General features: G+C 36.5%; 1 protein-coding gene across 1 annotated transcript; it reads right to left on the bottom strand.

Moving 5' to 3' along the window:
• Positions 1-2,631: 2,631 nt before the first annotated feature.
• Positions 2,632-4,788, bottom strand: LOC145974233 (E3 SUMO-protein ligase ZBED1-like). Its single transcript, XM_083104038.1, has 4 exons — positions 4,685-4,788; positions 4,178-4,518; positions 2,698-3,993; positions 2,632-2,636 (listed from the first exon to the last, which is right to left on the bottom strand). The coding sequence occupies exons 1-4, from the start codon at positions 4,786-4,788 to the stop codon at positions 2,632-2,634; spliced, it is 1,746 nt and encodes a 581-aa protein (XP_082960164.1).
• Positions 4,789-11,522: the final 6,734 nt, after the last annotated feature.

The following is an 11,522-nucleotide window of genomic DNA, read 5'->3' as shown; positions in this document are numbered from 1 at the left end:
CAGGGTGATTCTAAATAACTTTATGCTTTTGGAAAAACATAATCTTGACCGAATTCTAAGACGATTTTTCCTTTGGCAAAATTTCATCCGAAGCTTAGTTTTTGAATTATTAAAGGAAGTAGTTAACGTATGACGGGTCGAATACAAGAGGCAGGCAAGGGTGGCGCGATTCACCGTCAGACGCGGGTGCTTACGCGGGGCGCCTGTTGCGATCAGCTGGTCGCTATACACATACAGACACACATGCGAACACATACATTCTCTCTCTGTCTGTCTGTCAGTCTGTCTGTCTGTCTGTCAGTCTGTCTGTCTGTCTGTCTGTCTGTCTGTCTCTCTCTCTCTCTCTCTCTCTCTCTCCCCCCCCCCCTCTCTCTCGCTCATTCGCTCACTCACCTGTTTTTTTTTTTTTTTTTTTACGAGAGAGGGGAAAATGCATTTTATGCACCGGTCGATCCAGTGAGTTATGTGGGACTCGAGTACCAAGTCGAATTACCAACTCGGTACTCCCTACCCATTAAAAACCTCTCTCTTTTCACGAATTTCCTTTGACACACTGTCCCTCTGACTTCCCGAGATCTGTTTTCACATAACGTCAAAAAATAGTTATTATTACCTTGTTCGATGATTTTTGATGTATTGCTGTAATTGCTTGAAGGAGAAATGAATTTTCCGATAGATCGTACGTTCTCAAATTTAACGTAGATATCACGTTGCAAAAGACAAGAAATCCACATTAAATTATTAACTGAAAGTTTTTCTCCTTTCATGAACTGTATTCTTTTATAAACTTTAACGTAATCACATTTATTTACTCACTCGATGAGACGAGAAATTTACTAATGACTCTCACTAATCACTATTAATCACTGTCGAATAATAACTGTTGGCGATTAAAAATCACTCGATGAAAGAAACACGCGCGGACACGTTACTACACGACGCGACAATGCGACGATAATTACTCGGCGACTGCAAGCAGTTTTTTGTCATGGTAGGTTGCGGTAGGTTAAGGTACCAATGGCGCAATCGAACGCGATCATGTGTTCGATTGAAGAATGCGGTAAACATAATAAACATTTAACATATTAATATTATTATTATCATGAATGTGTGTGATATCCATACATCGTATGATATCTATTTAAAAATTAATTAGATTAAATAAGTGTTTTTAAAATATTTATTACTTTTATTATTATCATATAAAATATTAATGTTAAATATTTATTTAAGATAATAGTAAAAGTAATAAATATTTTAAAAACACTTATTTAATCTAATTAATTTTTAAATAGATATACGATGTATGGATATCACACACATTCATGATAATAATAATATTAATATGTTAAATGTTTATTATGTTTACCGCATTCTTCAATCGAACACATGATCGCGTTCGATTGCGCCAGTAGTACCTTAACCTACCGCAACCTACCATGACAAAAAACTGCTTGCATTCGCCGAGTAATTATCGTCGCATTGTCGCGTCGTCGCGTCGTGTAGTAACGTGTCCACGCGTGTTTCTTTCATCGAGTGATTTTTAATTGCCAACAGTTATTATTCGACAGTGATTAATAGTGATTAGTGAGAGTCATTAGTAAATTTCTCGTCTCATCGAGTGAGTAAATAAATGTGATTACGTTAAAGTTTATAAAAGAATACAGTTCATGAAAGGAGAAAAACTTTCAGTTAATAATTTAGTGTGGATTTCTTGTCTTTTGCAACGTGATATCTACGTTAAATTTGAGAACGTACGATCTATCGGAAAATTCATTTCTCCTTCAAGTAGAGATGGGCGATGTTAAAAAAATAAATCGATTATATAATAATCGATTATGAAAATAATCGATATCAAGAAATCGATTATTAAGAAAAATAATCGTGTATAATCGATTTTTTCAACTGATTATTCAAAACATGGCATGTAAAGGATTTTTATTGTTTTCAATTGATTAATCTGTTTACTTTAGGCATATTCACACTTATCGTAATGTAATAATTGTAATAATTCACACTTTATGTAATGTATTTTATTATTTAAAAAAATTCATCATTTTTTATTTGGCTAACTGAAGTATTTATACCGATGACGTGTTATTTTTTTTCCTCGGCTTATCCATAGTCGTGAAAGGGGACAGTACTGGTATCTGTAATATAAATCAAAACATGTTTAATAAACAAACACAAATTTAAACAAACACATATAATTGAGTAAAGCATACTGTACCTCAGCGTCTCAAAATAAATAAAAGGAAAATATGGAAAAGAATTAGAAGACAGATTAAATGGAAAATGGAAATACAATCATTTATTTCCATTCAAGTTTATAGGCAATTTCCATCTTATGGTAGGCAAAATAGGTTGCTTATACTTAAAAAGTTGAGGATCCCAAATCCCAATTTTAAGTCTAAACAACTTATTTTGTGTATCATAATTATGTAAACCCCCAGTCTTTTTCGGATAATGATCCTAGGAATAGCAGCATATTCAGTCGCTTACCCGACAATCTGTTGCGCCGTTCTGTTTTCAGTGCCCCAGCCTTCGAAAACAAACGCTCCGATGGTACTGAGGTGGCGACGATATTTAAGTGCTTAGCGGCTAAAACATACAGTGTCGGAAACGCGTTTTTTACACTGTGCCAATATTCAATTGGATTTGCTTGTCTCGGAATAACGGGCTGGTTAAGATACTGACGCAATTCAAGATGAAGTTCTGAAGGATCGCTGTTTGACTGCATATTGTTGGCAATCAAATTGTCGTGAAACTCCCATATGCTTTGTCCAGTAGAGCTTTCCAAAGATTTCGAAGTCGGCGCAACGCTTATCTCGGGAGCAGAGTTAGCCAATTTCATTGCTTTATTTATATCCGCAATAGCCATTACTGCCGTCATTGCAGATCGAAAATGGATTTTTTTGAAACGCGGATCAAGAATTGTCGACATTGCCAATAATTTGCACGTCTCAATTCCCTCAAACTTTTCCTGAATTTTAGCTATGATTTTCATTTTCATATTTTCTCCAATTTTCGTCACGGGTATGCAGCGGTTCAACGCATTCTCCATGCATCGAATTATTGGAATAGTCATACTGCCTGTTGGATACGTTTTGCCGCTAATTTCGGCAATAACATTTTCAATCGGTCGTAAAACTAGTACGCAATCTTCAAGAACTTGGATTTGCTCCCGCGTTAACATTTCTGGGGCAGTCGGGCATTTCATAAGAACCGGATAAATATATTCGCGGAGTTCAAGGAACCTTTCGATCATATAAAATAACGAGTTCCAACGCGTAGGTACATCTTGCTTTAACTTCAAAGCCGTGCCCTCTGTCTTCCCGTTACAAATTTGAAGCCGCTTCAATTCATCGGTCGCAACGACGCTTCTTTTTGTTATCGTCACTATGCTACGTACGCGAGTAAACATATTCTCGACTTCCGGTAGAGTTTTCATGATGCTCGGTACCACGTGCGATAGGACATGCGCGAAACACGGTATGTGCTTCGAAGCACCAAATGTGTCGATCACTGCCTTTTTAATGTTCGCGCCGCAATCGGTAACTATCGCTGTAACATGGGATGTTTCTATACCGAACGATTGGAGACAATCCCGTAAATTTTGCGATATATAATCCGCGGTGTGACGCTCGCTCAGTGGTAATACACCCAAACAACCGTTCTTTATCTCGAGCTCTGTTGTCAAGTAATGATCGGTAATTCCAAGATAACTTTGATTACTTGTATCTGTCCATATGTCGCATGTTAACGTGTGAGTAGTGCCGGCAGCAAGATTTTTCCGAAACACGTTTTTCATCTCGTGGTATTTTAACTCTATTTCTTTTGTGATGGATTTTCGATTTGGAACTTTATAGAGCGGGGCCGCTGTCTTCATGAGCACTCTGAATCCTTTGTTTTCCACGGTCGATAGAGGACAGTTGTCCGCGGCGATCATGAAAAGAATCGCGTTAGTTATCTTGGTAGCAGATGAACTTCCACCTACAACATATAATTATTATAAGTAAAAATAAGTAGAAAGTAGATAAATGCAATCTAAATACAATGTATAAAGAAAAAGGCAGAGTATATACATTGTCGAACATTTTAAAAGGTTGCAATCTTCTTAAAGAACATGGAGCGCACAATTATAAATGTATCTGATTATATATACAAATAACCTTACTTTCAAATGAGCTCATTCTCTGGAACGCTTTGTCAATTTTTTCCGATTTCTCCGATTTCGTCTGCGTTTGTACTTTTGGCAGACGTTGGATTTTTAGTGGTGGATCGTCAATATCTTCTAAAAAGTAATTTCCCTCTGTACACTTAGCACGTTTCAAAGGATTTGCACATGGTACATGCATCGAATGAGAGTGCCTTAGGTGTTGCATCATATTGGTTGTGTTGCCTTTGTGCTTGATCATTTTCAGACAAATATTGCACCGTGCCGATGTACAATCTATCTTTGTATAGTTCTGCCATACTTCGCTTTTTGTAGCTTTGCCTGTATCTTTCGTAGATTTCCTGTAAGGATCCAATAATAAATACGTAAATAAAAATATTGCCCAATTCAGGACTGGAATGTCAATAACACAATTACTTTTGTAGAATGTATCATATAAATAAATCTCATTTTAAATCGAAAAATAGATCGGTTATAAGTTATAATGTAATAACTCGACTAACATACCGAGATTTTCCGACATCAAGGTCAAGAACCAAACAAAATGGATATGTAACTTCGGCTTGTTCGGTGTTTGCATTAAATGAACTTGAGGACGCTATAGAATCCATCTCAAATTCCGAACTCTTGCAGACGTCGTAATCAGTAAAAATGTCTAGTGAGAGGTTAGAATTTGCTTGAGTTCATATGCCGTCATTTATTTGTATTGTACAAGGAAATTCTTAATTATTATATTTCTGAGATCCTTACCTTTCGAGTTTCGAATGCTACACGTTGATATTTATGATAATTACAATCATTTATGATAAAATTTCACGTGCTCAGGACCACTTCAAACCAAACTCTGATTAACTTTAACTTAATCGTTGATTAAAGAAATTGGGTCTGTTCTTTTTAGCTGCACTGCTGTACTAGTGCAATAAGTTGGAAAGAGACAAACATACTTTCTTTCACTCTAATGGCGTTTTCGAATAGTCGGGTTTGACCCGACTATTCGAAAACGCCATAACTAATTGCACTAGTGCAGCTGTGCAGCTAAAAAGAACAGGCCCATTGCCAACATGGCAAAATAATTCAATATTCAATGTGACCAATGTATTTCTGGTGATATATTAGGTTACGTAGCACGACGCCAGCCAGACGTCGCCGCGGCCGATGGGCAAAAAATAAAAATCGATTAATCGATTAATCGATGTCCAAAACAATCGGATAAAAATAATCGATTCTAACGAAAAAATAATCGATTACTGTTACAATCGATTATAATCGCCCATCTCTACCTTCAAGCAATTACAGCAATACATCAAAAGTCATCGAACAAGGTAATAATAACTATTTTTTGACGTTATGTGAAAACAGATCTCGGGAAGTCAGAGGGACAGTGTGTCAAAGGAAATTCGTGAAAAGAGAGGGGTTTTTAGTGGGTATGGAGTACCGAGTTGGTAATTCGACTTGGTACTCGAGTCCCACATAACTCACTGGATCGACCGGTGGGTATGCATAAAATGCATTTTCCCCTCTCTCGTAAAAAAAAAAAAAAACAGTTGAGTGAGCGAATGAGCGAGAGAGGGGGGGGGGGAGAGAGAGAGAGAAAGAGACAGACAGACAGACAGAGAGAGAATGTATGTGTTCGCATGTGTGTCTGTATGTGTATAGCGACCAGCTGATCGCAGCAGGCGCCCCGCGTAAGCACCCGCGTCTGACGGTGAATCGCGCCACCCTTGCCTGCCTCTTGTATTCGACCCGTCATACGTTAACTACTTCCTTTAATAATTCAAAAACTAAGCTTCGGACGAAATTTTGCCAAAGGAAAAATCGTCTTAGAATTCGGTCAAGATTATGTTTTTGCAAAAGCATAAAGTTATTTAGAATCACCCTGTATATACAGGGTGTCCCATTTTAATGTCCCACCCCAAATAACTTTCTTATTTTTAATTTTTGAAAAAGATGTTTCAGACAAAAGGTATTTTCAGACTTAAGGTTGAAAGTTCTTAGCAAAGATTTCTAAAATTTTAGTGAGATTTAACAGAATAATATTTCTCTCCTTCTCGTTTTCTGTCATTTTAGTCAAAATATCGTTTCTTCGATTATCAGTTTCAGCCATAATCATAGTTACATCTGCAAGCTTAGATGTTGCATCGGCCTGCTGTTTAACACTGTGTGCAAAAATCTGAAAAATAAAAAAAATAAAATTATAAGTTCGAAATTTTACTTGGGGTGTGCTTCAATTTTAGTATAGTATCTCTATCAATTTTATTTACAAAAAAGACAACTTTCAGATTCCTAATATATTACTCACTTCCATGACTTTGCTATTCTGTTCTTCTATTTTTGCGAATGTGTCCCGGGCTTCTAAAAACTGATTTCCGAGTCGCTTCATGTTCGTTCCTTTAATTTGAAAGAATATGTATACATTAACACGTACATTTAAAACTATATTATCTATTTTATTTATTTTATTTATTTATGCTTAATATTTGTGCTCACTTTTCTGCTGCCTCCAATTTGTTGCCTGCCTTGTTTCTGTTCTACTCGATGATGATGGCAAGGAGATTGGAAGTTCCGTAATTATATTTCCTTCTTCTATTACATGTGTGATCGGTTCTGCGTCATTATTCTCTAGATAACATAAAAAATTTAATATCAATATTATGTATTTAAAACATTATTTTATTTGAGATTGTATTATTATATTGTATTTTATTAATAATTATAACAGAGATATTTTTTAGAGAAACTAATAAACAAGTGCATCATTTAAAAAATATTAAGAACAATTACTGACCAATAATGTTTGTGTTGAGATCTGCTGTGTTAGGCATATTGTTTACATTCTCCTCCAAAAAATCTACATCAGAATTTCTAGACGGTGATCGACAAGACAGAGGCACTGGTGCTGCGTTTAAAATTGACTTATCACCAGCAACTAATAATTCCACTGCATTCGTCTGTTATAATAACGAATTTAATTACATAGAAAGTTGCATCACAATCCATAAAATATATACAAATTATATAAAACATATTAACCGAAAAATAAATTACAGTAGTACCTGCTCTTCTGGAAAACTATCCGGACACTCACTGAGTCCTTCGGCATAATCATAACCCAAGATTCCAATAATTTTCTTATCTAATTCCGTTAATTGGATATCGATTGCCTCATTTCCTGTTTTTGCACGAGCTGCACGAAGCTGCTTTCACAATCTTCTCTGTAGTTTTAGTTTTATTATCTCTCCAAGTCTACAACAGAAAAAAATATATATTTTAATCAAGATTCTGTTTATCAAGATTATATTGTTATATTACATTACAGTTTTCCACGAAGTCACATCTTTAATTTTTCCATATTTTGACATTGCATTAAGTTGAGCAGCAAGCTCTTCCCAGCTTCCTTGTAAGTTTTCTTTCCCATGTAATGAGATGAATTTCCCACTCGCTACATGGAGATGTGCAATTAAATAATCAACCATCGCTTCGGTTTGTTGCTTGTTTGCTCTTCCTTGTCTTATTTTCTTTGCTGGTATTTCCCTACATACAAAACATATATATGTATATTATATTTATAAAGGCAAACATCAATTATCTAATTTTAGGTTATATTTCATAAGCATTATTATTATTCATTAATTAGTAATAATAATATATTCGCACATTTATTCAATAATAAGTAATAATAATACACTCACATGTTTATATATAAATTTATAAGTTAGTCCTCAATTTTTTCAAATAACACAACACCTGTCATAATACGACCTTATCTCATCACTTTACTCATGTCACTACATGTACACGAGAATTTTTAAACCTTTAATTCTCATTGGTTGAGAATCAGATTTTCATGAGAACAGACCCACCGTTATTGCAACGTTATTGTTTTATGCAACGATAAGCAATCGTTAGCGTGATTTACAGAATACTATTTTCCCTAGACTGTCGTTAGAACAAGCTACGAAATTCGTTTACGAATATTTATCGATGGTTGTCGTTATTTATTTTAACGAATTACAGAATCGCTTAACTGATACGTCCGAATCGGTTCGAACGATTAGATCATCCACGGGACCGTGATCCCAATCCATATTCTGATTCGGAGCCTGCCCAATCAAACGCATTTGGTTAACATACTTACGCCAGGTTCGTCCGTCATCAAGCGTAACTAAGTAATGTAATTTCCCGCAACGATTCCTGATCTTACCAAATTTCCACTTATCTTTATCTACATAATTTCTACAAGATACTCGCTCCCCTATTTTAGAACTTCTGCTATCGCATTGATAAGAGATTGAAGCCTTATCCTTCTATCGAATCGGAAATAACAAGTCAAGTCTTGTACGTAACTTCCTTCCCAAGAATAATTCTGCTGGAGATTTCTTAGTTATTGCATGAGGCGCAATCCGATAATGCAATAGCATTTTACAAAGTTTTTCGTGAATATTAATCGTATTTGCATTCATGCATCGCAATGCGTTTTTTAGAGTTTGAACGAAACGTTCTGCTTGACCATTAGTGGCTGGATTGTAAGGCACAGTATACTTAAATTGTACCCCATTCTGTTTTAAGAATGATTTAAACTCTGTAGATGTAAATGTCCTACCGTTATCGGTTACAAATATTCGCGGAATACCATACTTTGTGAAGATATCTCTATATTCATTTATAACTGTTTTCGTAACTAAATTTTTAATTATTCTTACTTCTGGCCATTTCAAAAAGGCATCAACTACAATAAAAAACCAATGCCCGAAGAAAGGTCCTGCAAAGTCTGCATGGACCCGATGCATGGATGCAGTTGATGGTTTCCCAAATGTGCTGTTCAACTTTCGGCGAATTATTTTTAAAAGTATTACATGTTTGTGAATTACATGGCAATTCTCAACTAATGTCTTAATGTCATTGTCAATTCCCGACCACCAGCAATAACTTCTTGCAATTCCCTTCATTTTGTTAATACCAAAATGCTAGTATGTAATTCATCTAATATTCTCTTACGCAAGGATTTTGGTATAACGACCCGATGGCCTCGAAATAAAACGCCGCTTTGTAAAGTAAATTCTGATTGCTCTAAATTGAACCTGTCAGCGCTAGGTGCCAGAGAGCCGGATTGTAACGCATGTAGAAGATTTTGTAATTCCAAATCCTTTTGTGTATGTAACTCTATGCATTTAGCATTAACCGGTAATGTTTTTAGCGTATCTAATTCGAAAGCATCCACTACATCCATATCTTTAATATGTTCTTTTAATGGTAGCCTTGATAAGCAATCTGCATTCGCATGATTCTGATTTTTTATAACGAATAGTATAATTAAAACCCTGCAAGAAAATCGCGTAATGTTGCGTTCTCATTGCGCTATAAACCGGTAAACTTTTATGTGGAGACAAAATATGTACCAATGGTCGATGATCCGTGACTAATGTAAATTTATTACCATAAAGATATTGGTAAAATTTCTTAATTCCAATTATTATACTCCAATTATTATACTTTCTTTATTCCAATTATTATGCTTCTTTATCTATTTGTGCGTATTTTCGTTGAGTTTCTGATAAAGTCTGCGATGCGTATTGGATTATTCTTTCCGATACATCTGGATATGTATGTGAAAGTATTGCTCCTACCCCGTAAGCGCTAGCATCCTTCGAGGCGGAGTTAGCAGTTGAAGGGGGGGATCGAGTACCCCCCCTGGAATGCACGGGGGGCGTCCGCGGACGCCCCGCTGTGCGATTCCCTCTGGACCCGGTCGCCGAGGGCGGGGGCCCGAGGCGACCAGGCGGGTCCACGAGGAAGGTGGGAGGATGGTATGGCCCCATCCCTCCACAGTTAGGAAGGAGGGGGAGGACTACGCCCTCCCCCGGGATGGAGACCCGGCGGTCAGCACCAAAAAGGCTGCCGGGTCCTAAGCGCGGAGGGGAGACCAGTCGGGGATGCCGATGAATTGCATCAGCCAGTCCCGGGTCCCCGCCTGCCCCTCCAGACGCGCGGAAGGCCATCTCTGGGGTTTTAGCGGGTAAACCGGCGTTTATGGCCGGGAGTCCCGCATAACCCCCGCCCCTCCCCCGAGGGTGCGGGGGTATGCATAAAGCATTTCCCCAGGGTTAGCAAAAAGAAAAAAAAAAAGCATCCGTCGCGAGAACAATAGGTAATTTTGAATCAAAGTGAGCCAACACTTGATCGCTTGTAAATGCTTTTTTCCCTATTAAAAGCTATTTCTTGTTCTTTCGACCACAAAAAACGAGTGTTTTTATGTAATAATTTATTAATAATTTATTTAATGGTTGTAAAATAGAACTTAAATTTTTTATAAATCTACTATAATAATTAACCATTCCTACGAAAGCGCAAATATCAGAAATGTTTTGGGGACGAGGTATATTATTGATTGCCTTCATTTTGATGGTTCTTTATGTATTCCATCGTCTCGTAACACGTAACCGCAATATTGTACTTCATGTTTAAAAAAAAGAAGATTTCTCTAAATTAATTCGAACATTATGTTTATGCAATCTATTCAATACCGTATGTAATCTACGTAAATGTTCACAATCTGAAGGAGCTGTAATTACTATATCATCAAGGAAAATAGCAACGCCTAGAATGTCCTGCAATATTTGCTCCAATGTTCTTTGCCAAATCGCTAGAACCGACGCGATTCCATACATTAACCTATTAACTGCGTAAAATCCTTTATGGGTATTTAAAGTAAGTAATTTGCTGTCTTCCGGATGTATTTTTAATTGTAAATATGCTTGTCGTAAGTCGATTTTTGAAAATTTAATGCCTCCTGCTAACTTAGTAAAAAGTTCATTGATAGTAGGTAGTGGATGTTCGTCAATTATCAACTTCGGATTAATCGTAGATTTATAATCACCACAAATTCGAATAGTACCACTAGCTTTCAGTACTGGAACACTAGGCGTAGCCCATTCCGAGTTTTCAATTTTTGTAAAAATCCTCGCTAGGACTAGTTCCTCTAATTCTTTTTCTAATACTGGAATTAATTTGAACGGTACGGGTCGCGCTTTTAAAAATACCGGGGTTGCATTCGGCTTCATCGTAAGCCTCGCCTGTATGCCCGTAATCTTTGCTAAAGTAGGTTCACATAATTTATCGTATTCACGCAAAATAAATTGTAATTGATTTGAAATATTCCGTGTCGTACTATTAGTTTTTTTCTAATAAATTACATCTAAGAAAATTTGGCACCCCGCGCTGACATTTCAATTGCCTAATCCACTCTCGGCCTAATAATGGTTCTCTATCAAATTCCGTTAAGTAAATGTTTAATTTTTTTTGCAACTGATTACATTGTACATAAACGAGAAGCCTTCATTTGCGCACA

This window comes from Camponotus vicinus, unplaced genomic scaffold (genome assembly GCF_025532165.1).
Source record: "Camponotus vicinus isolate PSW18456_S1 unplaced genomic scaffold, iyCamVici1.0 SCAF_7, whole genome shotgun sequence".
Lineage (NCBI taxonomy): Eukaryota > Metazoa > Arthropoda > Insecta > Hymenoptera > Formicidae > Camponotus > Camponotus vicinus.
Note: the sequence above shows the minus strand (reverse complement) of the source record. Positions and strands in the feature narration are given on the sequence as shown.